This window comes from Cheilinus undulatus, linkage group 4 (assembly GCF_018320785.1).
Source record: "Cheilinus undulatus linkage group 4, ASM1832078v1, whole genome shotgun sequence".
Taxonomy (NCBI): domain Eukaryota; kingdom Metazoa; phylum Chordata; class Actinopteri; order Labriformes; family Labridae; genus Cheilinus; species Cheilinus undulatus.
In genome coordinates this window covers 36,920,152-36,947,651 of record NC_054868.1, presented here as the reverse complement: position 1 = coordinate 36,947,651, position 27,500 = coordinate 36,920,152, and the positions used below count along the sequence as shown (strand labels likewise).

General features: G+C 39.3%; 1 protein-coding gene across 1 annotated transcript; it reads right to left on the bottom strand.

The window, feature by feature from the left end:
* Positions 1–52: 52 nt before the first annotated feature.
* On the bottom strand, positions 53–25,003 carry LOC121508545 (calcium uniporter protein, mitochondrial-like). Its single transcript, XM_041785475.1, has 8 exons — positions 24,698–25,003; positions 5,660–5,729; positions 5,367–5,534; positions 2,963–3,067; positions 2,674–2,834; positions 2,383–2,586; positions 1,950–2,066; positions 53–349 (listed from the first exon to the last, which is right to left on the bottom strand). The coding sequence occupies exons 1-8, from the start codon at positions 24,803–24,805 to the stop codon at positions 272–274; spliced, it is 1,011 nt and encodes a 336-aa protein (XP_041641409.1). The 5' UTR covers positions 24,806–25,003; the 3' UTR covers positions 53–271.
* Between the last annotated feature and the right edge of the window lie 2,497 nt (positions 25,004–27,500).

The following is a 27,500-nucleotide window of genomic DNA, read 5'->3' as shown; positions in this document are numbered from 1 at the left end:
TAGTAATTTCAATGTCTGCATTAAAGACATCAGACAAGCAGGAGATTCTCTCTTTGTATGGGAAATACTTTTATTTTCATAATCATCAGTGTTTCTTTTTCTAAAGACATCACCAGCATTATTATCAAGACATTAAACAAAACACAGAATGACAGAATGAAGTCCAGGTATAAAGGCTCCTTTATCAAAATAAAGCAGGAAATTTTTTTTGTTTTTTTTTATTTCTGGAGTGTGTAAGTGTAAGTGATCATTATTCATGGCTTGGCTTTGTTTATGGCTTTGGCTGGATTGGTTCAAGTGGTAGCTGAAGTTGAGTAGGATCTCTCAGACGTCTCAGGTCGTCCTCCACCTGATGCATAGAAAACAGAACACTTATAAATCATTTTTATTGAGAGTGATAGCCAGAGAGGCAGAGAATTAGAATTGTTAGAGGCTTGAAATGCATGCAAAACAGTTATTTTCTGTAATACTTCACATTAGGTAACTTGCTTAAAGCCATGTCGTCAAGTGGGACTGGGAGATGTACAGTAGCCTAAAATGTATATCATGTAAAAGCTTTATGTGGTGGATTGGTATTACAACACCAAAAGATAAATAAAGCATTTAAATGCTTATGCAGGTTTAACAACCCTGCACCAGTAGTTTCAAGTTTTATTTTCCTCCTGCAGAGGTGTAAAGCATTCCTAAAGTGTTGTTCACAATAATTGCACTTAACCAAAGTTAGGGTTAGGGTAATTTAACTTGGCTTTAGCAGAAGTGCTGGTGAGTGTATGGAGCTACAGTGTTTACATGGTATATACAGGAAATCTGACATTGAACCTAATAATTTTTAAGGCCTTTTTTCAAGACAGTCAGGTTTCCCTTGAAAAAGAGATCTTTGATCTCAATGGGACTAACCTGGTTAAATAAAGGTTAAATAAAGAAATAAAAAAAGACCCTCTTCAAACCTTTCAAGGCTCTATTACATCTTCATTTTCTAACCTGTTAACATTAACAAGTTTGTATAGGTTCTGTGCTGAAAAAAATGTAACAACAAAGGAAAGAAAATACTGGGAGTATTTCTAATTGTAGTATGCAAATAAAACTTTCTTGCAGTATTTTGAGATTTAAATATTGAAAAAAATGTGCTGCTACCAAAGACATGACTTTGCTTCACATTAATTACACTGAGACAAACGGGCGACGTTATGCTGGCTGCTTTTTAGTATCGGAGAGAAACGTACTGATGAATAGACTCAGACAGAGCTGTTGACTGTCACATACCAGTTTGCTATGCTAACAGCAGCATTAGTTATGCCTTGTGTGTGCACTACAACAAAATGTGAGCATTTTAAACCAGTTATGACGATGTTGTAAATTATATTCTGTGGCAGAAATTATACAGATGATGGTAATGTTCCCTGTTTGCCACCCACCACTATTATGTTTTCAGTGAGGTTTCAGTTTTTCCTTTATCTGGATTTGCATAGCAGGATTTTTTTGTAAAGTTTGCAATGTGTTTTTTTGGCCACCCTTATCATAATTTCTATCAACCTACTACTACTACTCTTAGGTTAGAATTTGTCTTTGTCTAGTGCTGTGGTTCATAACAAAATGACAATCCAGTCATTCCAAGATGTACTTCCTGTAAGAGCTTTCAGTAATTGCCAATGTAACAACTATGATGGCTCTGTAAAAAACCCATACTGCTGATGATGTTAGCATCTTATGAAAACCACTGCTGTTGTGAATGAAGGTGCAGCCTACCAGAGTTGATGTTTTTTTGTACATAGCTTTTATATGGCTTAAAACCTATTCCCTTGTGCTAATTGATGTCATTCAATTTATTTTACAAGATTTTTTACCTTTTCATGTTAATTTATGCAGTGGTATGCAACTTAGAAGTGTCTTATTCTGTTATGAGTTATCAAGCTAACTTGGAACTGTAAAAAGTGATTCAATCAACAAACCTGTGCCAGTTCTTCTTTCAGTTCATTGTATTTTTCCACGTTGAATTTCTTCTTGCTGGCACCCTTATAAAAATAACGCAGGAACTGTCTGTCTTTAACCTCTGGGTATACATAATCCTGAAAGAAACAAGAAAGAGGGATTGCTGTTAATGTGAGGAGGCAAAACTATGCAACATAAGATGACATATATGTTTTTGTTGCTACATTTTTTGCGCTGAACTACGCCTAGGCCTTGTGTAGTAAATTCCGACAGCCTTGTTTGGGATCAGAGGTGCTAGTTAGCAGAAATTATTAACATCACAAAGAGCCAGATAAGGTGCTTGAAGTGTTTTTGCCAGTCTAAGTTACCATTTTACAATGTATTTTATGGACATGAAACGATAAATCGAAAAAGTAAAAGGTGAAAAAAGCAAAACCATTTTTGTCTACTTGCCTGTTTGGTGAGGACATAGTAGGCGAAGGCTCCCATGCTGGTGCCATATGTAATGAAGTAAGTGACAGGTTCCATCACGTCCCATGAATAGACCCACCATGTCAGCCACGCCAGAGCGCCACCCTGCACTGACAGCAAAGCCAGGCCGGTCCAGATGACCTTGGAGCTTTGGAACTCTGCTGTATGGGACAGCTGTGCCTTTATCTGTCAGGAAACAATACAAAGATGGGTTCATTGCTGTTTTGAAGAGACCTGTCCAACAAAACTAACATCAATTAAATGTCAATCTACCTTCTCCAGTGGAGTCAGCTCCTGTTTGAGGTTGTCCAGTCTCTCCAGCAGCTGTCTCTCTTTTAGCAGGTGGTGTTCAGGCAGGTGGAGCGCAGTGTGCAGCAGGTGAACAACATGCTTCATGTCCTCCAGTCCCATGGCATGCTCGTTAGATGTACTCACTGCAGCAGAAATATACAACAAGGTGGATAAGGATGAGTCATAACTGAAGAAATAATCACGTCTGTTCCACCTGCAGGCCAGATTTGTGACAGTTCAGCAGACAAATGACGACTACTCATGACTGTACCTCTTTCAGGAGCGCAGACATTATAAACTGCATCATTGATGACCAGCTTGAAGTCTTTATCGAGCAGAGCGTCTATTAGAGTGGTGTTGGCTACACGCTCTCCATCTGTTGGATGAGAACAGATGTTCAGCTCAGTACTTTTACAGCAATCCTATAAATTCCCATCAGGCAGAAGAGACAATAAAGGCATTAACCCAAAATGATATGATAGAAAGACTGCACCTGCATAAAGCCTAGATGATTGTAGCTTGAGAGGTATTCTGTAACTTTAAGCCTAAACAAAGTCACTCATCACTGCAAAACAACAGTTTCTTAAGTAATGCAACACCTGAAAAAGTAAGTCCTCTGGTTTATAAATAGAGAGGCCAAAAGATCAGACTTTAAAATCGTAATAAATGGCTAAATTTCAATAGTTAAACATATTAAAAATGGCTTCAAAGTGCTTATTCTGTAAAACACAGTATGTAAGGTTTTGATACACTGAGAAGCATGCAGGAGTGCATGTGCAAAATGACTCACTGATATACAATAATTGCTAACTTGGCAGAATTCAATTTTCTAAGATGTATTTTCAGGCTTTTACAAATCATTTTATTTACAGAGGAAGACAGTGGATAGAATTAGAAACGGGGATTAGAGTGGAGGAGAGAAACAGGCTGGACTTGAACCCAGGCCGTCCCTGTACATGGGCAGCGACCTAACCAGTAGGCCATCTAAGTGCCCCTGAAAGAGTTCCAGTTTAGTTTCTTTCTCTGTGCAAGAAAGCCAGTTAATTTTGACAATTAAGCCAGACGATTTTTTCAAGAAACTGTTAAATGACACGCTTTTGCTTTTAATTTGTACTGTATAAAACTAAGAATAGTTTATTTCCTGATTGGATTAAAAATACTGCTTATATTCAAGAGTCAAGAAAATGTTATTGTCTATCACACTGTCACATAAAATTACCTCTGGTTAAAAGCCCACCACTACATTTACATTCACAGACATTAGACTCACATTAAAACCAATTACAAGTTCCACACATTAGGAAAGTATTGTGCAAACCCCATTAAAAAGCAGAAACTATCTAGTCTTGTTTAAAATGCACAATGCAGTGGGAATAAACAAGTTCTTGTAAGTTCTGTTTTTGTCCAGAGGTACTCTGAAGTGGCTGCTTGGAGAGCAGCTGAAACAAGTAGGGAAGGGGGCGTCAAGGGTCCTCAGTGATGAAGACTGCCTTCCTTTCTGCCTACTTCTGATAGATAGAAAGTAATGACATTTGAGAAATTGCTACTGATATAAATGACTGAAAATACCTGAAGAGATCAGTAAGACAGGGAAATTTTGATATTACAAGCTGAAGACTAGTGTTGACTTGTCCATTGAGCAATCTGGGGTTTTTAAAATGAAATGAGAAATTCAAAGAAACAGCAGTGTCTTTATTTTGTACAAGTGGCATCCAGCTGCTAGCCAGCTAGTAGCTGAACTATGTTGCACAAACTAGCATGCAATTAAAAATATTTTAACCCATTAACTTCTGACCTTTACCTCGGTTAACCTGTTTATGGTAACTAATTGTACGACACAAAAGCAAGCATCTAAGTACAAATATCTAGGTTTGTGTCCCAAAGTAATAGAAATCTACCAAACAGCATGCATCACTTGTTGATCTGGTATATTTCTGAATCCTCCAAACTGTATGTGCAGCTTTAATTGAGTGTAGATGGAGGAGTGATTTCTGTGGAAGCAGGTTTTTCCAGCAAGAGGAATGTGAGTAGCACACATTGGTCAATTTGCATCGCTCGAGTGTTGCATTATGGGTTACCAGGGGAGTTTAAAGTGTAGCTGCCACAGTTAAATGACTAAATAATACTGTGAAACTTGTTCACAGTAAAAATATCAAACAAATGCAGAGGCTTTTGTTTAAAGTCTTTAGTCTCAGATAACTTTAATTTTAGACTTGAGACAATTTTCACACTTGCACATGTTAAACACTTTCCAGCATTGCTCTCTGGTTACAGACACTTATGTGCAAAAAATGGGTTCCTTCCAGAGCCATTACCTATACTGATGGTTTAAAAGTGTGCAGAGCTTTATTTTAAGGGCTCACGGTTTAAAGTGACTGATAAACAGTGACATACTGTATTACAAGTAAAATGTTTTGAATTGGACTTGATAACAAGGAATTACAATTCATTTTCTCTACTATTCAAAACTTAATTTCCCTTCAAAACCTTTAAAATGTTTTTAAAACTATTCAGCTGGTGATAGTGACTAAATTGTTGAATCTTTTCTTCTGCTTCAGTGGTGGGAAACAACCTGCTGGATGGGTTTTTCAAAAAACAGTTAAACCTGACTGACAAAAGCTCAAGAATGTGGTCAGCCTGGTGTCTGCATATCTGATCCGTGTGTCATGTCCTACCCTTGGAGAGAATGGCAGCAGAGACTCCGGGGTCCTCTCTCTGCAGATCTGTGATCAAGTCTCCCACACTCATCAGCATCGGCCTCAGGTAGAACAGACAATTCTCATTCCTGGAGGGCAACGGGACCTCCAGAACCAAGCGTCCATATTTATTCCTCAGGGACACATCTGCAACACAGAAAATTGGGAATATGCTCTCAAGGGGTTGAGCGTGTTTTCTTATGTTAAGATTTTTGCACAGATCAAGATGTCAAGATAGTTATAACTATGTGGCTGTAGTAATTTAACTTTACCACAGGAGGGCAGTGCTGTACTGTAGAAAAGAGCTTGATGACTTCCATTAAGGGGCAGCCTCTGGTGGACCTTCAAGAAAGAACAAAAGGATAAGAAATATGGACAGAATGAAGAAAAAAGGGGAAAGAGAAGAAAAAGGAAGCATTAGAAGCGTATTCAGCATGTAATCTGTTCATTAAAGTCAATATCTCCCTTTGCAAACACATTTTATTTGACACTGGACCATACGGATCAGGAGCATCCTGAAAAGCCGGACCATAACAAAACCTCACTCACAAACAGACTTCCCAGATACATAAATTACATTTGGCCTTTGGCTCTGCTCTGCTCTGAGAATGCTTTCAACCTTTTATAAATCTCCTCTACTGCATCTTTGGCATTTGCACCCCTATCTACTCCACTTTATAATGCTGTGTAATAATCCAACCGGCTGATGGTAACAGATTCTACTGATGAGACCATCTTCCTTTCAGCTAATGAACGCCTCCTCGTTAGGTTAATTACATTTAGGTCTGCAGCTTCTGCTAAATGCTTCATGAAATGCCAGCACGTCTCTCAATAAATGTGATCACTCTGCAAGTCTCCCCCACACACTTGTGATGATAAAGAGGGCGAGTGTAAGGCACAGCTCATTATTCTAGTCAGCTGGAAAAAACCCCACCTTTTTCTGTCCTTCTCATTCTTTAGTATAATCATTTTAGTTTACATGCAAACTCATATTTCTACTAACAACTTGAACATGCAAAAAAGCAGCAATTTTTGCACAAAGTCACAAATAGAACGAGCGTAACTGTAGGCTAAATGACAGCATAGATGGTATTTAAATGTTCAGTGATTCATCTGGTGAATCATTGCAAACATGTGCTTGCTAGAGTTGAACATTTCAGCCTTTTTGCACCTTTAGATTCCCTTGTGGTATTTCCTGTTATCTTAACACTCAGAGAGGTCCCACTCCAGTATGATTTCATGTGACTGACTTGTAAGGGATGTGGCAGCCTCTCTCACCTACCCCCTTGTTGGTCGGCTGGGGGTTTTTTCAATCAATATCACATTAAAGACCAGGACCAAGGGAGCCGTCCAGACTTGAAGGCTGAGCAAGCAAACAAGCCTTGAGGCACACTGACAGAGCTGAGATCCAACCCACTCGAATACTAGTCAGGAAGAAACCAACATTCACATACAGTAATAACCAAGTGTTCACATGACCCACAGAGATATCCATGTCAAACAGATTACAGCAGCTAAAACCATGAGGTGAAATAGATGTAAACATAGTAATGGCAGCCTGTTTTCCTGAAGATTGCATACTAAAAGTGTTTTCATCTTGCTAATGAAGAAGTGCACCACACCGTGAAGGAGAGCTTCATGAATCATTGTTGTCCTGAAACAAAAAGCAATCCCTCCGAGACAAGATTCTGCTGTTCAGCCTGAGTGAGACCTGCAGATGTTATTTAACTGCTTCACCACCTACGCATCAGCTAACAGTGGACACTAAGAAAAAGTACTATGGGAATCCTTGTACTGCACATATTCTTTGAAACCTTGTTCCTCAACTGGTGGGTTGGGACCCCAAAGTGGGTTGTGGATATGTGTCTGGAAGAAAATGTCAAAAAGTCAACAGTGTGCGTTTGTTTTAAAGGATATGTCTTCATATTGTTGTTCTCTCATGTGTTTTGTTTCATCTCAAGTCAAGACTACCCCATTTTTATAAAAACCTTTGGGTTTTATAAAAATGTCCAATAAATATGGGATTCTTCATGTCATTAAGGAGGTGGTGGTGGGTCCCAAGGCTAGACTCGCTATGAACTAATGTTTAAAAATAACTAATTCTTCAGACAATTTTTTTGAAGGATGAGAAACCTATATATCACTGGCATCAGGCTAAAACCCTGTATCTCATTTTCAATGATTTTCATTTTCTCACATAGTTCAGTAATATCGGTCAGCCTTTGCATCTGTAAGTGGGGTTCACAAATTTTAAATCAAAATCAAAAATATGCTGACTATCACCATTCAGTGTTCAAATTAATTGATCCATTGTTTTTTTTTTTTTTAAGATTTATTTTTGGGCTTTTCATGCCTTTATTGCATAGAGTTGCAAACGGGAGAGAGAGTGGGGAGAGACATGCGGTAAAGGGCCACAGGCCAGATTTGAACCTAGACTGCCCGCACTGCTGAAGTCACAACATTGCAGGAAAAAGAAAAAAAAATGTGTTTGAAATATGCATAGTGACTGCGCTCTGCAGGCTGAAACCAGCTGATTTTTTCTGATGGTTTACATGGTGGCAGGTGATGCATGCGGTGCCAGCTTTTGTTACTACAGAGCTCAGCAGTTACTTTCCAGTTTTCTTTTCTGTTAACTTCAGTTGTAGCAGCCAAACAGAAGATTATGGGCTCCACCAATCAAAGACATTGCTGTGATACTCTAGAATTGTGGGTAAATAGAGGTGACAATACAACATTTTTGCTGATATCAAATATGCCGATATTTACAAAATAATTGTAGTCCATACAGATAACAATACTGATAGTTAAATGTAACTCAGACCTATAATTTCAGCCCCTAAAACGCTTCCAAGTGTTAGGAATGATGATGAATACAGAAAAAGGCTTAAGCTGACGTACTGTAAATCTGTTGATCCAGCCTAAAGGCCACTAACTTATTTGCACTTGTTCGTACGGTCAATATCTACAGCTGACATAGTAAAACTAATATTAAAAAATTAGCAGAAATTTGCATATCTGCCAATACCGCTAATTTAATTTTTAAGGGAATATCTGCTGATACCAATATCATGCAGATAATATGGCGCATACCTATGGTTACATGTAGTTCTTTTACCTGAGATGATGAATAAACTAGGTTTTCCTCAAAACAAGGTTGATTTCATTTGAATATGTGTGTTCTTCAGAACCATGTACTACTCCAAAGTAGAATGTGGTAAGTCTAGCTTGCGTGGTTATGATTTAGTGCTTACAATCAACAGCAAAAGCTGCATAGACTATATGATGTAGCTGATGTGGACAGCATCAAGGAGTAAGTGGGTGCACATTTCAGGGTATAGCATACACCTCAGCTGAAAACTGGGATTTAGTCTCTCTTTCATATCAGATAAATATGCAATCTAAATGCAAATAATCACACAAGCATGGTGGCATTATTGAACCTTAAAAAGTACAACATTAAAGTGATGACAAATGTTCTTTCTGAATCTGTCTTGAAAGCTTGTTTGAAGCAGTGATATATACTATACAGTTAGAAGTGGGTGATGTGGATGAGGGCCTGTACTGCTGTGGATGATTTGTTTTATATCTCGATAGAATCAATGTTCTGGAAAGTCAATTAAAAAAAGTTCTTGGACCGATTCTGGCTAATACAGCAAACTGAATGCCTGAAAGTCGTGCTACTTCATCATCATATTCAAAAAGTGGCTGACAAACAAACACACTGCCATTAAGAAAACTCGCATGTGATTTCTAATGTTTAGTCATTTGGTTTTAAACCATAGTTCTCATCTTTGAGTCCTTAGATAAATTAGAGGTGATGAAATAAATACATATAAATTCAGTTTTCTTATATGCAATGTGCTTTTTTTTTCTTTTTTTCTATTTCTTGGTATTGCATACCATATGCTTAAAACCAGCGGGGTAGTACAGGGCACATATAGACATACTTAGTGTACCAACTTATCTTTCAGTGTCTCTTAGAGACTCCAAAATAACTTTGCAAAGCTGATGGACTGGTCAGATTCCATCTGCCATCAGGCAGATACTTTTGCAAAGCTACAAGCCTAAACATTTGTTCCCAGTCAGAGAATGAATGGACCAATCAGCAACATTTGAGGAGAAAGAGGTGGTACCCATGGATATGGGCAATTAAAGCAACTGCAAGCCTATAAGCAATGCTCACAGGGAAGAGATTGGCATGGATGCAGCTATATGGTGTGCCAGGTTAATAGAGTAGATCCCTCTTCAAGGAAAGCAAAGGCAGTCAAAAAGTAATCTGAGTTCACTCAGGTGTACCTCTGACAGTGCTGAGAATCATTGGGACAACTAACTCAAAATATAGAATCATGTCGTTGTTAGCTTTTACCCTGTGGATCAGTGGCGATCATAAAATCCGCTCTTCTTTGCCTGTTTATATCATGATGATCCTTACTTTCTGAAACAGCAGAAATTCAATGACAATGTGAAGACACTGAAGGCCCACTTTTAGGTCAACTAAATAATAAATTTAGAGTTTACCTACTTCTCCAGGCATCACTACATTATTGTCCTAGACCAAGACTACTAAAAAGGTATCTGTATAGAAAGAGAGGGAAAGGAAATGTGGGGAATACAGAGCGGGAATGTCTCTGCTTGCAGGGCACCTTATCTACCGACTAAAGTAGACTGGTGCCCTTAGACTGCTTCATCTTAAGGGGTCGCAGCTTGAAACATTGGCATAATTCCATAGTGTAGCCGCACTATCCTGTGTCTGAAACCTGGAGGAAAAAAACAGGTAAGTAATTCAGTGACTCCTCATAGTTAACCTTAGACAGCAAACACATTACCAGTATGGTAAATAGCCTGGAACAGCTCTTTATTGGCCACCCACAGTAGTGCTGTAACCATAGCGCTTCATTACACTGAGTGCAGGAGCTGAGTGCCATCACACACAGCAGGTGCATGGAAATAAAATTTTACAGTATACAGCATTGCTTCTCAAACCTTTAAAGCCACAGCACTTTAACAGGAGATTAAGCTGGGAAATATCTTGAGCTCACACTGCACTCTGGTGCCCTGCTAATGCAAAAACAGCATAATTTCCAAACCTCAAGGGCGAGGTTGGACTATTTGTCTCCTCTGTATGAGATCAATGACAAGAGTCAATTCAACAGCTGACTGACTCCAGGCAGTTTCTGTGCTGTGTGCACACAAACCAATCCCACTCTCAATCAACTGAACGTGACCATTGTGGTCTATAATGCATCATGAACACTGTCTGAGGAAAAATGGTCCATTTCCAAAGCCATGCACCTCTCCTTGTGTTATTACTTTCTGTTGCACAATGCATTACAAGAACTGACAATTTTGGTTCTGCTGGGACAGATACAAATGCACAGGAAAGGGATGCAATAACACAGCAGAACACTAATATCACAGAAGAATTCAAGCAGAAGAGGTTATATATTCTAAGTAAACTCCTATCTACATATATTTCAGTGGTGTTCTTTGACAGATGACCCCCAGGCATCAGACTATAAGCATTAAACAAGCCCCTGCATTCATTACACTGAACGACCAGCACATGAGTTAAAGGTGCAGTAATGTTTTTTATGAGCCTTGTGGGATTTATGTGACGTCTGCTCTCATTGCATTCAACACCACAGAGAATCCTTCAGTATAGGCAAGTGTGTCCACAGCCACAATGACACCTCTGAGAGTTTTAACAAATGTAAGCACAGTAATGCTTGAGCTGATCACCAGCATTAGCAACAGAACATGTTCACATTAAAGACAACATTATACAGTTTAGCATGTTATCTTGTAATGATAACAATCTTTAGTGTATAAACTAGCTAATATTTCCCAATTAGGTATCAAAGATTATCCTAGCAACATTGGGGGTATTTAATAAAATTGAGGGCTGGTAATTGGTTACAAAAGTAAGTGCAAACCCACAGGGATATAGGAGGGAAGGCTAACCTGACATGCCAGATAGCAGGTATTTCACACAGCCTCATGATACAATACGCATCAGACGCTGTGATACAATATGTATCATGATACACAATGATTTGGGATGATAAACATGTTGTAATGAATAACTGAGCAGCTGCTCAGCCTTTGTTATCAGTGCTGCTATTCAGCTCAAGTCCTTACAAATAAAGAGCTGGTTTAAAGTGCTGCTTATGATCTCCTGATCCTGTTTAGAAGCTGAGGAATATTTTTATTAAAAGCGTCATTCAAAACTGGTTGGGACGACACACTCAACCTCCCAACTTTTTGGAAAAACTTGAGAAGCTTGAGAGATAATTGGTGAAGAGGCCAAGTGCTCAAGACAGAATGGCAGATAGAAAGCTGAAAGATTGTTTTGCTAATAATCAGTCACTTTCTATTACTAATTTACTAACATGAGACTTAACTTTGTACTGACCAAGATAAGTTAGATAAATATCCCTCCTTCTCTGACTTCCCTCTACCTGGAGCTTCAGAGCCAAAACAGACAGCCAACTCACCTCCAGAAAGCTCCTATACCCTTCTTCCACCAAGCCAGTTCCAGTGCTAGTGCTTGACTAAGCACTACTTCTATTATTTCCACAGCCAAAGGACCAAGGTTCTTGGCAAGAAGAACTGGAACCAACTTCATGTTGGGCCAGAGGAAATAACTGGTTTATGTCAGGACCTGCAGAGACCTACAGTGACATTTACAGCAACATAATGGCGAGGGATTGCTATTGTTTGTTTTTTTCCCAACAGGTGCTAAATCAATACTTCATATTCACTGCCTGGATAGATATTTTTGGGACTAAAGCTGTCTGGGTGTAGTAGATGATTCACAGAAATATCTTTATAAGATAGCAGTCAACTGTGGGATAACAAAAGGAAACTGTTGTAACTTAACACATAAAATCACGCAAATTCCGAACAGTTTTCTTGCCTTTAATAGAGTAGGGTATTGAAACGAAGTATCGATATCTGTGTTGTTATTCGGTCTGGTAGGTATAAGATGTGTGGGTACTGGATTTCAATACTCATCCCTAGTAATGACGTAGCTGTTGGGGCCAGCTCCGGTTCTTTGTCAGTTCTTAAACTGAACCAAGGCTGAACCAGCTTCAGCTGGTATAAAGCTGGTGATTTACACAGCTCCGGCTGTGTTCTTGGCACCCAATATTCTTCAATCTAGAACTCTTAAGATCAAGAGTTCAAGTTTAGGGGCTTAAACATCCTGCAGATTTTCAAAAAGCCGTAGTATTCAAGTGTTACTGGCATCATTGCAAGATTTAGCCATGTTGAATTTGAGATGAATCCAAACAACATTTTTGTTTGTGAATTTACTTTTATGTCAAGAGTTTCACCATGTCTAAGCTGCTGTGTTTAAGGGTTTTACACTACTCCCGGAGTGTTGCTGCTTTTGAAGTGCCAAACTTCAGTGCTGTATATGACTCCTTTACTGGAGACACTCCCATGCAAAGAGACAGACACACCTATGATTGTTAATTCCAAAGGATTAAAAATGACTCAGGTTAAACATTGCCAGCCTCAACACAGTAAACATACAGGAACCACGCCCATGTGTGTGACATGAAGGTGACTGCACAACCTGCAGAAAAAACCAGGGCCCGCTCCTCCATGTGATCGCTGACTAAAATCACTGGTTTCTTAAATATACTGTTCTCTTGAAAATACTTCATTTCTTTGTTATAGAACTAACCAATATTTAGAGTGCAGAGTGGATTTCCTCTATCCATTGTCTGTCACACATCCTTGGAGTCAATTTGGAGCTGCAGGGAACAACTGCACAGCTGCTCTTCTTCATTGAATTATTTCCCCAACTGTTCATCCTAAAAACAATCAGCTGAAGCTATATTTACCCCTTCAGCAATGCTTTTCTTATTTATGCCATGAAGAGAACACAGGGAATGAAAAACAGAGCAATGCGATGACTAACTGCCATGTCTCTCCTCTGCAGTGAAGCATGCTGGGGCTTCCTTCTCGAGTAGTGAACAGGGTTATCATGGTGACAGGCAGCCTTATTTTCCCTGTGGGCTCCCAGCAGGGCGCTCCATTATGAATCCTGTCACAACTGAGCTATGGCCTCCTCTCACATCCCTGCTTCCTAGGTATCTCCTCCCACTCTCTTCAAGGGTTGGCAACCTTTAAGCAAAGGTTAAGAGATGTTTTCTCACACATACCTTCACATACACAAGTGATCCTTGTATGGTGACTTACAATATCTCACAGGCATGACTTGAAGCAGAAGAAAAATGTGTGAGTGATAAACAGCCGAAAGGTTGGGGTGAAAAATGATGGCTGCCAAGAGGAGAAATTGAATTTACTCTCTTTTGACGTTGTGAAAGAGAACAGCCAGCACTGTACCATGAAATGATTTGCATCGAAGCATTTGTCTTCTTTTAACCAGTTAATGATCCGTCAGCTTAGGAGGAAGGAAAGAAAATATAAAGATGGCATAAAAGCAGAGAAAAGATAAGGTCTGTGTTTGAATGGCTTCATTCTTATCTTATGGAAGCTTTTAAAACGCTTCCATAAAGACAAAAAATATCATCCAAACGATGGTGCCACTGGGTGTGAATTTCCATTTTTTTTCCCATACAGTAAGCACAGCCTCAGGACACAACATGGCTAACTGGTGGCACACAAGCCTTTGTGTCAGAAACCTTTTTCTGCTGATACTGCTGATTTTCGCCCTGGTAAAACTGAAATTCACTGTTTTTCTATTTCTTAGCCACAACAATGATCCTTTCCTACACCAACAGATTTTCCAAACACGCACAATGCTCTGAAAACTTCTTCAAATCTTTGGGGGTGAGCTGAATGTGCAAACATAGACACATTTTTGTTATGGTGACTTCAGTCCCCTTGAATCATTGAGCTGATGTGTGATGGCATTTATATCTGGAACAGCTGCACAACCTAAACTATCTCAGTGCAGGAAATGATGCAGCTCTTTATTTTTTTTTCACCAGCATTTTCTTTTCTACTTCTTTTTTTATCAATATGAACCCATTCAACTACACATAGAAATGACATGACACAAACTGCCATCATAGCTTCAGACTCTGGGTTATAGCCTTCCCAACTTGCTTTTGGCATTACACTACAGGGACTTCCACTGTATCTTTTTCTGCCATGCCTTGCCTCCTGTGTCAAAGATCAACTTACTGCAACTGAATTATTCTGTTCGCTCACTTTTCCATGACTGTTAACTTCAGTAGTATCAGCCGATGGCCAAAATTTACAGGTTATGGCTGGCCAACCAGAGAAGTTGCTTCAACACCCCAGGATTGTGGGGTGTCCCTGAGACTACCGATGAACTAGGGATGCCCAAGAATAGCTGGCTAGACAGTTAAAGTTTCCCCTTTTAGTCAGCACCAGAATCATTAGTCAGTTAAACTTATAGTTAACATTTTTTAATAATTCAAAGCCAACAATCCCATTGAAATCCTCCATCTGAACTGTGATGCAGCTGCCTGCCACTAGTAGCCATTGCAGCTGTTCTTAGTGACTTATTCCTTGCTGCCACAATGCTTTTTAATCTAATATTAACTGGTGACTGATAGCACCAATAAAAACTTTGTTGAATGATGTGGTTTAGCACTTTTTGATCCTGACAATGGGGATAAAGTTCAGAATGTCCAGAAGCTCTGTCAGGTTATCCTCAAGAATAGCCAAAGCATTGAATGACAGGAGTCAGCAAGGGAACGTAGGCGTTATTACCGTAGACTGTAGAAAGAACTGGACAAAGCCTGTGTGACATGAGACGTCTGCTTACAATAGGCAGACTCAAACTGCTTTTGAAGCCAATCCGTCTCAACCTAACTTTGGATGAACTTAACGGACCGCCCATTGATCTTGACTTCCTGTCAGCTAGCTAGCTAGCATTCTGGCTGACAGAAACCTAGCTTCTTCTACATTAGAAACATTTTGTTTACATTTGTTTGTCTTTAGATCAACTGACCAAACAGCATCATAATTTTAGCTAATTGGAAGGGAAATTATTTGTCTAGCCAAGCCTTAAATCATAATTTTCTTCAAATGAGGTTGACAGTATATGCGTTTGTGTCTCACTCTCTACAAAAAATCTGCAATTAAGACATGACTAATAAATTCAATGCGGTGGCTGAACACTACGGTTCTTGCAGGGTTTCAGTGTGTTTCACGTATCAGACGTTGCGTTGATACTTTAGGATTGTGGGTGAGGAAGGTCTTTTCTCTAAGGTAATGAATAAACCATGTTTTTTTAGAAAAAGACTGATAACATACAAACTTGTGTCTTCCATAGGACTAAACCATTGTTTCACTCTCAGGTAGCTCGAGGTAAGTCTGTCTTGGATAGTTTTAAAATCATAGCTAATAATCAAATCAATGAAAGCAATATAGACTGTATGATGTTATGGTTGAGGAAGAAGATAGCCTTGACGTTGTCATCCATGATTTTTTAAAATGCCTGTTTTGAAATTCCAGGGTGGATTCAATGCAGCCAAAACTCTTGGGTTTAGTTACTCTTTAATTTGTAGGATTGCATGCATGGCAAGGGCAGTATGATAGGTAGTTTAGTGAAATGTCTGAATATGAAATGTTTCAAATTCTTGTAAAGTTTGATCATCGTTTTGGTCTAAGAAGAGAAAAATATTTAAGTGTTGAACATGACATACTGTAGCTTATGTCTTTAAAAATGTTTCTACTATGCATGCCCAGAATATTAAGTGAGTCTTTAATCCTGAATTTTTAACCCCTTGAAGTTTCTCCCAAGAAGCTGAAATGCCAAGAGAAGAAGCTAACATCTCATGTTTGTCTTACTCGTGTCACACGAGGTGGTGCACGATGGCAAGCAGAGAACTTATGAGTTATCAGACTCTTTTCAAAATGCTGTGTAATCAAGATACTTTAAGATTAAAAAGTGCTTCACACTGCCGAGAACAGCACAAAAGAGGAGCTGAATACTGAAAAGAGGTGGGTGAAAAGAGGGGACACTGATTTAAGAAGTCATTTGGTATTTGCAATGGTCAAAAACAGTCAGATATAAAAGAGCAACTCTTAAAGAAATCTTTCAAAGGAAAAAAATCTACTTCCTTTCATAGTGAAATCCAAAGCTGCCACAATCACAATAACTTTGCCAGCTTGAGTGAGTCATATTTCCCCTTTGGTCAAACTTAGCCAAGCAATGCATCATCACAAAGTCATGCCAGTGTAGGTATATAACTATGCTGATGTATCAAAAAGTGCTTTACTTTTCCAGTCCATCCATTATCTATACCCTTTTTGCTATTGGTGGTCATGGAGGGTGTGTAAGGGATGGGGTGCACCCTGAACTGGTCACCAGTCAATCACAGGGCTCACATATGGAGACAAACAACCAACCATAATAACACTTGCATCCACCGGAAATTTAGAGTCATTAGAAATGTTGGAATAATGTTACTGTAAACATGATGATCTTCAGCTATGCTTTCATCCAAAGCTGCTCTTTGTAGGAAAAAGTGGTTAGAGAGAGCAGCAGTGAAAGTAAATGCAACATTGAAAAGTAAAAGTTAAAGCAATATGGGACTCTGTTTTTGTTGCTGTGGCACTCAACGTTTTTGCACTGTTCATGGACACAACTATTTGAACAGCTTTTGAGCCCTGAAAGTAGTGACACATTCGAGCAAAAAGTTTATAAAGGTCACTGGGAAACAGAAGCTTAATGAAAAGCCTCCGTCTGAAATCTGGTGGAGCAGTCAAACAAAGTTTGTGTATGGTCTGATCATACCAAGTAGTCTGATTTAGTACAGTACAGCTTGGCATGACAGACCCTGATCTTGCTCGTGTTTCATCAGCAGATGTCCATCCAGCCTTGCTCATTGCAATGGGAAATCTGTCTCTTCTTGGAGAGTTCACCTCAGTAATGTGAGCCAATTTATTGGCTCCAAAATGGTTCCTCTTTTGGTACTATCTTGGCTTTTTAAATGTGTATTAAACAACAAAAAAGGGAAGAAAAGGAAATTTGCACTGCTACAGGGGCCAGCTCGTATGGTTTGGACAAAATAGCTTGCTAGTAGAGCCTGTTTTTTCATGAATGGCACATCCTTTATTGGTTGCTCATCCCACGAGGTTTATTTGCTGAGAGTCAAATGTTTGCTAACACATTCCAAAATGAGGGAGAAAAGCTGTTGAAAGGGGCACAGCTAGCCCCTCAGCTCAGTACAAGACTCCTCAAGACTTGGATCTCCATTCTTCTGGATAATCATACAGTAGGAGCTCTGCAGGACTATGTAATGTGTGATAAAGTATTCCCTGCATGCCAGGCAAATCAGTAAAAAAGTAGAAAAAATTTTTTTTTGTAAAGTGAAGGGATACTCAACGTATGCAGAACTTCAACTTCTCTAAAGATAACTGCAGCACACAGGTCCATCTAGAGCTACAACAAAATAACATTCCTCCACTTCCACTGATTCCTAGTCAGTGTTCCCAGCTTACTGCCCGATATCTGACTTTCATGCGCCATTGGGATGACTGTAAACAACCCATTGTTTGACCTTTTACTAGGACTGTATCAAAGTTGGTGGTATTGTAACAGCTATAGAGCAGGTATGAACCTTACCATGGTTGCTTACAGACTTAAAAGAGACTGAAAAGAGCCATTTTACAGCATCCATTGTTTCACTTTGTTTGCTAAAGGCTTCGATCCTTATGTAAATACCATTTGCCCTTGCTGTTGGAACTAATAAGGTTTAATTTGAAGGATTCAATAACAAAGCAATCTAAACATGTGCTGTTAAAATGGAAGGACTCAGCAAACAGCATCAAGTGACTTGTTTCAAGTATCTATTTTTTATCATGAGGGTAACACAGTTTTTTGCAAGGAATCAATATGGACCTGGTCCAAGCAGAGTGCTAGAGTAAGCTTTATAGACTGTGCCAGAGAACAATATAAGATATGAAGACATCATATCTACAAAGGCCAGGAAACATAATTCAATTTATGTTAAAATAATTAAATTGTAGTATAATACATCAATTCTGAATTTTTGAAAGAGTGAATACTAAGATTAAATTTGCACCTTGTTTAACTTTGCAATCACTTTGAAGTAAGGACAGAGGCAAATTTGCTGATTCAATAATTAGGCTTTACATTGAAAACCATCATCAGGAGCAGACAAAGCAGGAATCAGTAGTTCATAAATACAATCTGACATGTTCTGGGGCCTAAATAGTTTGTAAAGGGGCCATTTCAGGACTACATTCTGTTTTTCACCAAGCTATAATGAACAGTTTAAGTCCTCATTTCTCATACTTTGGCATCAAAACATTATTTTGGAATCAGCGACTACATGTTTACACCTCTGCTTTACATTTTTTGTTTGCAGAGAACATAACCAACTGATTGGGTTCCAGGTCAAGGGAGCTGAGTATAATTACTGAACTGACATTTTTCATTGGCAGAAGAAGGGCATGTCTTTAATGTTTTTCCAGGGCTGCCTGACAGCATGAAGATGCTACGTTAGATTAAGACTGTGGTTCAAGTTTATTGATTGCACTACCTGGCTGTGAGCTGATTACACTGCATGCCAGACCACCTCTAGTCCTGTTGTATCTGATAGCTCTCCAACTTCACTGTGTTCTGCATGCATAAATACACTACATCAACGTGCATTTTCGCTGATCCTGTCAAAAGATACAAACATGAATATTTTTCTGCATTTCTCATCTTCATAGGACAGCTAATGGTGGAGAGGCAGAGAAAAAAAGGAGAGAGGGATGAACACATTCAACTGTTGTTCCATCTGGTTTTGAAACAGGGGACATCGCAATTATAAGCTATACATCTTAACCACATGGCCACCATGCTTATTCAATAATACCATCTGTGAATAGAAACTACAGCCCTATACTATTCTGTCACTGCTATACAGAAAATGTTTCCCTACAGAGCAGCTTTATTCTTGACAATATAGCAAAACCAAAAACAAACCAACAAAAAAAAAAGTACAGGATGAATTTATGGGGAGGGCAGCCATCAACTTTACTTTTGCTGTTTGTTTTCTCTCTCTCTCTAAATCTCTCTCTTCTTATTTTCTGTTTCTCTTTTTCTTTTTCCTCTTCTTCCTCTGCTCACTTACTGAATCTCCCTCTACACTTCTTTCCCCTGCATCTTCCTCTTTTCTCTGCATCTCACTCTTCTCTCTTTCAGCATCTTCCTCTGCCCTCTTTCTGCATCTCCCACTTCATGCTTATTGCGTTTCCCTCTTCTCCCTTTTGGCATCTCCCTCTTCTCTCTTTTAGCATCTTCCTCCTCCATCAATGCATCTCCGCCTCCTCCTTTAATGTATTTCCCTCTTCTCTCTTTCTGCAACTTCCTCTGCTCTCTTTCTGCATCTCCCTCTTCTCTCTTTCAGCATCTTCCTCCTCCTTTGAAAAGGATACTTTCCACTTGTCCACAAGAGCGTTTTGGAGTTGTTGGATTGTGTATTTGATGAGTTTGATGAGGGAAAGCCAGAATACCGTCTGCTTACATTGAGTTGGCACAGCAGGTCCGAACTTGGCAGCGACGATTTAAAAACAGCTTGCACTGACAACAAAAGGTAACAAACCTATTACTAAGGCTATAGGGATTGCAGCAATGGACAAATTTGCCAAAATGTTGAAGTATCCCTTTAATGTATCTCCTTCTTTTGTCTTTCAACATCTCCCTCTTCTCTCTTTCTGCATCTACAGTACCTCTTCTCTTCCTGCATCTCCCTCCTCCCTCTTTCTACATTTACCCTCTTCTCTTTTTCAATTTATAGCTGTTCCTTTACAACCCCAACACAGCTTCAGCAAATGGCTGTTCAACATGAGTAGGGTTTTACGCAATGTGCCTTGTAAATTGAAGTTTTCCTTGTCACTGTATCTTTGCTCCATTTTGCTTAGTGCTCATGGTGGATGAAGGTTGGGTTTTAATAAATAATACAACAAGAGTATGATCTAGACCTGCCCTCTTTGTAAAGTTTCTTAAGATAACATTGATTATTAATTGGTGCTATACAAATGAAGAATGGTTGATCAAATTGATTAGTCCCATGTTGAAGACCTTGATATTTAAAACTGAAACTCCCTACCTGTTTATCCTGTTCTATTTTGGCAGATGCTCTTCTAATATCATATATATGCTATTATCTAATATCATATATGCCTAGTGTGACCAGCCATGACACTAAAAAAACTGGCAGTCATGCTTGCTGAAATAAAAACTGCTCCCAGCTTAACAACGGTCTTATCCCAGTCCAGACGTTGAAAGGCTCACGACAGCAGATGGGGCCAGCTGTCAGACAAAAATGTCAGTCCTAGCAGTGACAAACTGATGCCTGTTTTAACTGCCTCCATGTATTGGAGTTAATGGGTTGTATAAAATAGCAGAAATGTATCTCTCAGACACAAATGTTCTCATCATTTCAGCACTTTTAAAATAGAAACTATAAATATGACTGAATGGTGATAACAACAGAACTGTTTCCCCTGGATGTGTCTCTGCATGCTGTGATAACCTTGCTTGTGTATGATTTGCTTCCACAATGTGTGGTGTTGTCACTCCATGCTTAAAGGAATAGAGACATTCTTTTGGTAAAGGCTGTAATGCATTTGCTCCCACATCTAAATTATCTTTATAAAACACCCCTGAGCATGACATGTTAAAATATAGGAAATGCTGCATGGATACAAAGTTTTGGACATCATGAGAGCCAATTTCCCCTACCTTTAATGAAAATTTTCTAATTGTTTCCCCTTCTTCTTCCTGTTTAATGGAGATGAATGTGATAGAGACTCCTTTAAGACTCAAGAAAAACTTTCAAACAGCGTGTTGCTAAATTTCATCCTGTTCATTTTTCTTATCATGTAAAGACAGACAACAAACAACTCCTGCTGAACAAACCCACTGATTTACATAGAGGGTAATGCAGGTCATTCAGATTTCTCTCAGCATTTCTGCTTGGCAGTATTCAAGCTGCACTGTATTATATTTGCCTGTATAGCAAACAGTAATGACTGGAGAAGAGAAACAATGATCTGGCATCACTTACTGGCATAAGCCAAACTCCCCAAAGCTCCTCTCATAAAAGAGAAAGTGCCTGCCTACATAACATTTTCCCAGCAGCAAACTTGCTGTAGGCAGGATAAAACTAACAGCAGATGTTTAGCGTCATTAGAGGGTTTATCTCCTGTGGGCTCTTAGGAAATAAAGCGCTTCTTTAACAATATTTAAAAATAAATCTGACAAAAATATGCTCTTCCAGGCTGCCTGCATGAGAATGCTTCTCAGGTTATAAACAGTACACACTACTGTCTGCTTATCCAGCTTTATATTCAGTAAACATCCTCTTACACTGACTGGATTGTTGCTGATATTCTATGTTGCATAGGGGAATTAACCAAGTCCAAATTTGAGGAAATCCATTTTCCTTTCCTAATCCACAACCCCAGGAGTGAGTTTCATCAATTTCCTCTGTCAACACTGCTTTCTCAATCTGATTTACGTGTCTGTATTATTTATTGGGCCAGTACTGACACAGCAATATATTATACTGGCAGGTGGCCTGGCGATTGGGTTGCGGCCCATATAAACTGGCGTCCCAGGTTCCACTCCAATCTCTGGCTCCTTTCCTGCATGCCATTCCCTACTCTCTCATCCCTATCTACTGTCCTTTGAAAGGCATACCGCTCCCCCAACAAAACATGATTTTCTAAACAGATTCCTTTCCAGTTTGATTCACAGTGTCACTTCATGACTCCTTACAGTGGTGCTTTAGACAAAAAAAAAAGAGGGTACGAGAATGGAATTCGATTGGTTGTCTGGCCAAAGAAGAAACTGTTTTTAGAGCAACAAAACAAATGACATAGTAGGCATTTGCAGACACGGAGGAGTAAACTACATAAAATGAGATCAACAGGCAACAGCTGTCATTACTCACCATCAGTAGAGGTTGGTAAATTAAGCTCTTGCTGAAGCTGTCAGAAGAGTTGCAAAATATTTTTTTCAATGTGATTCTTTGCTCTTCTTTTCATAATAGCTGCATCCTCGCTGGTCTCTTCACTGGCAGACATTGTTTACAGGCTTTCAATACAGCTTTAACACACCCATAGCTACAGTGTCTCTCTCTTCAAATTACCCTGATTGGCCTTTCTCTGACTATGAGCAACTGTATCAGCTTGAAGCTTTGCAAGATGGACCTGCCGGATGACAGACATGGAATCTGGCCGATTTATCTGCTGTGCAAGGTTAATATGGAGATGAACCACAGTGAGATATATCATGAAATCTTAAAATACAACCATTATTACAGACTTACTCAATGGTGGTACTGTTGTTGTCATAGACAATGTATTTTGATTGTATCATATCATATTATTTCCTGTCCTGACCTATCTTGTGTTACCTCGAGCTATCCACTAGGGGTAGATGGATTATCGACCTGGCCGATTATTGATGCCAATATTTTGCATTTAGCCGATTATCTGCAGTTTATTTTACTAATAATCGATCAAATTAATTAATCTGAAGGCTTGCATTTTTGCCTCCAATCCGAGGTGTCTTCCCCTCTGGCTTTGTTTTCATTATCTACAGTCTCACCTAATGTCCTGCCCATAACACTATCACTGGCCTCATGTCACACAACCAGCCAATCAGTACAGAGGCCTGGGTGGCACTGACACAGGGCATGTACAGCATCACTTCCTATTTCCTGCTGCTACTGTGTTGCTCTGTGCTGTTTTTTTTAACAAGCAGTTTTACTTTTGTTACACTGAGTAAATTTTGTTTGTCATAACAAACACATGTTGGTTCTAGATATCGGTCTCATGCACTACTGTATCAATCTGTATCAATATCTGTCCTGAAAAACCAATATCAGTCAACCCTTACTTCCCACTCCTTAACTTCAGGGACCCGAGTTCAGCCAGGCAAAGCAAACAGCTTCTGATTAATCCTCAGAGCGCCACAGCACAACATGGACATAGTGACCTCAACCACATGATCATGAAAATACAACATCTGAGGGAAAGATGGGATCTGTTTTAGAAATAATGGCTCCATGCTGCAGATCTCTACCTTCATAGATCTAAATGGGGAATGCTAAAGGAACACTTTGTTACAGTATGTCCTCTGAAATGAGGAAAACTGCTGCTCGGATTTTATATATGATTCAGGCTAAAAATAGAACCCATCTTAGTCATTCTTGCATGCAGGAGTGACTCATGACAGCCTGCCCATTTTACAGACATAATGGCTTTCTCCTCAACCCTACAAACCGTGGGTCAACATTGGCTCAGTATGGAGACGATTATGGCGTTCAGCTACACAGTATGCCCACTTCTTCCTGCTGCTGGCCAAGATATGAGGCGCTCACTCGGGATCCTCTTGCTCACGACTTAGCTGACCTGTGCATTTTTAAGCATGGATGATAAAATGGAAAATTAAAGATAGGTGATTGAAACTAGCCTATTTAAAAGCTTATTAATAAAACTAAGTACAGCTCCAACACAAAAAATACCTCTTGGTAAAGCTCTGATGTAGCATGATACTGTGTTTACCTAAACTACACCCACAACCGCATCCATTAAACGCTTTGTACAGAGATACATTCATCCTGGGTCTGTAGCTCAGACATTGTGATTAGTGAAAAGCTGCAGAGAATAGCAGTTTTAGCAATGTCTCTGAGAACTGTCCTGGGAAAGTCAAGTCTCTGCTTAAAGTTATAAAGTATATTTAGCAGGCTAATCACGACCTCTTTCTTCGGATGGGTGCTTGAATGGCTTCCTCTGGGAAAATAATTGAATCAGCCCTGCTTCAGATACGAGATAATGTACAGTAATGGGCAGACAGTCACACTTTTCTAGTCTTAATCAGTTATGCACACATGTTTTGACTAGCTAATCCCCTATAGAGCATGGTAATGTACTTAAATTATTCATGCTGATCTGTAAGTAGTGATGAGAATTCCAGGGCACAGAAAATACACAGTGACAGACTGAGAGGCAAAGGTGCCTTTCACAGTCATAATAGTCAAACGTTGATGATATTCAAGCTCATGCATACCCTTTAGCTATAAGTAAGACAGACCAAGATGTTGTTTGGGTTTTATGTCACTTTTAAGAAAGTAACAAGAGAAACCAGTGCCTTAAAAACACTCCAGTTAGCTTTTCAATACCACCACATTAGCCTTCGTCAAAGTAAGCGGTTGGGCTCAAAAAGCAGGAAACTCTTATAACTGACATAACTTTACATGCCAGCAGATGAAAGTAGATGTGGGGATGTTGTAAACAACGGCAAATTCAATTTTAAAGGTATAAAACTCACTCACCTGCCGTTGAAATGCAACTGGACGAGTAGTTTTGAGAGCACAGTGAAGAGGCTGAACACTTTCAAAAAGTCTCGCCGCAACTTTGCCAACCGCCCGCACCGAAGCCATCTTCAGCCTTTAACCGTGTTTTAGCTGTTCTGTTGGGGCATACCGGGCAATAACGCTCCCCCCAATGTGCCCCAGTGTCCGATTATTCCGTTGAAAACAGGATATCCTCGATGTAAATAACAACAGATGAGATGAGGGCTACGGGACAGAGAGAGGAACAGCCCAACCCGAGCTGCATTCCATTTCCTCCTGACAACATGCGCGGTCTGTGTCTGTCAGACTCCGCTCCCTTCCCCCCCCCTCTCTCTCGTTGGACTGCTTAGCATGAACCAGCAAGCAGGGAAGCAGGAGCAGCTGAGCGGTGTGTTTCACTGTACAACCAGGTGAAGGTAAGTTGACAGGCATCCTAAATAACCAAATTTCCCCCCAAAACACCTCATAGGCCAAAGGAACATTTGTTACTGAAAAAAAGCAGTTGAGTTTGATACACTTCATGAGTGTATAAAGTGCTAGCTAACACAACCTAAAATAGGATATCCCAAACTACGAAGCTCTACCTGTTGTTTAATATAACACTGTACCTTTCCCCCCCCCAAAAAAACAGCCTAAAATTTGCGGGTTTGTCATGTTGTGTATGAAAGTCGTTCTTGTCCCTGACTTCTTTGGTAAAGTAGCCACACAAAAAAGCGGCTAGCATAAACCGTTGCTACACCATCTATGGTACATGCCTCAGCACTAGCAAAGAGCGGCACTTCAAACACCGGTACAAAAAGTTTGCAATCTTGGATTATACTTTAAATGACCAACTCTAGGTAAGTAGCCATTTTTAACCTTATTGGCATACATCATTTACATATTGATAAAATTAACTAAGCAGTTTGTTCTTTGAACTTGTGATGTTATATAAGCACATGTTATGAAATTAGAGAGTTTCTTGAAAAATGTAAGAAAAACTTAAAGGGAACATATTATGCAAAAATCACTTTTTCAGACTTTCCTAACACAAATATGTGCCCCTGGCTTGTCCACAATCCCCTCAAATACCAGAAAAATCCATTCCCTTTCTCTCTCTTTCTCCACCTTTCAGAAAATGTGTGCTGAAACAAGCCGCTCTCAGATTTTTCCCTCATGACCTCATGTGCGGAGTAAGCACCACCCCCAGGTTTGATTGGCCTTCCCCGCTTGGAAGAAAGTTCCCCTCTCCTCTCCTGATCTTCCTCTCGGCTACCAGCTGAGATGCTGGTTAGCTGAGTGGGTTACCCTGCTGACTTTGGTCTGGGAGATTGATTGTTCAAATCCCAATCAGGTTCTCAACTTTGGATAAAAATGTCTGTAACATTGTAACATCAGGATTGCCAGAGGGGTATGATGGGGAGCAGAGTCAGACAGCTAATGAACATTTAAAGCCACAGAAACAGCTCTTTTTGATAAGTGCTGAAACAGAGGAGTTTTTCAGACATGCAGAAATCCTATACTACAGTGTTTTTTCAGCAACAAACTACGCAGGAATGTTTTGGGGACCTCTGAGACCAATATAAACTTGTCTTTAAAGGTTAAAATATGTCCCCTTTAATGGGGTAGGTTTGTTATTTTTTTTTGCCTGAAGCTGTTTACATATCAGGCACATTTTTTTCTAATTTTGTATTTTTTCTGTCTGCACAGGATGAGAAAATCATAGCAGAGAATGAAATCAATGATCAGTCCCATCATTTTCAGCAGACTTTGCTCATCTTGTGCTCAAGATCTACAGGCACGGCCCCACTGCTACGCTTTTTTATGCACTTTAGCTGCATGCTATCTATCTATCTATCTATCTATCTATCTATCTATCTATCTATCTATCTATCTCAAACAATGAAAAACATTAACTGCCCATCCATTTCTGTGTTCTTGGCTGCAAGTCTGCGTGACCATCATTTACATTTTTTCTTAATCATATATCACACAATTAGTCAAATGAAATACAGATGCTTTAATTGCACAGAGCTTGAGCACATGTATCACTAGCTTTAATAACTCTTATTGAGTGCCTGAGTTATTCTTTTTTCACAAAGCAAAGGCTTCCCTGGTATGGACTTATTGGTTCTTTGCCCCCAAACTAATCAGTTAACTGTCAGCTGTGTGATCAATACAAGAGTAATTTGCCCATAGCTCTCATTTCGAAGAACCACTAGTCAACTTCTGGTGGGTAAAATGCCTGTCTGAGAGGAAAAAAATGCAGTAACATTGATTTTGGTCCCTGCAATTTGCAAATTAATATTTCAGAATTTTATTGACTTATTCTCTCTGCAAGCAGAACCAAGTTTATAAGATCTGAAAAAATGATCCAACAATTCTGATCTTCTTTTTAATTAGTGAAACTAAAGCCTAACCTGAGACTATTGTGAGTGTGATTAATTAGTAACTTGGTACATACAATGTTAAAAATAAGAGATTTCAGAAGTCCGAAGTATTGTTTATACCCATTGATTAGTTATGTAATCTTGCAGCTCTGTCACTGTCACATCATTGTTTATGCAGAGAACATTTGTGTGGCTCATCATCTTAGCAGTAATTTATGCTTTTCATTATGTCAAATGGACAATAAGAAGTGATGTTTTGCCCTGAAAACATCTTGAAACTTCAATGAGTTTCAACCCAATAATGGAATAAAGTGAGACAATAAAAATCTCCCTTGTATTTAAAAAAGTTAAGATTAAAGAGGGAGAAAATAATGTCCATCAAGAAGTCTTTTTAAACCTTTTTAAACCAGTGT

Excerpts from the sequence above, each read along its gene's own strand:
- LOC121508545 (XM_041785475.1), bottom strand. The coding sequence starts at position 24,805 with ATGGCTTCGGTGCGGGCGGTTGGCAAAGTTGCGGCGAGACTTTTTGAA. Across the intron at positions 5,730-24,697 it reads CAGTTGCATTTCAACGGCAG|GTCCACCAGAGGCTGCCCCT; the intron begins GTGAGTGAGTTT and ends TCTTTCTTGAAG. Across the intron at positions 2,067-2,382 it reads ACTATGTCCTCACCAAACAG|GATTATGTATACCCAGAGGT; the intron begins GCAAGTAGACAA and ends TGTTTCTTTCAG.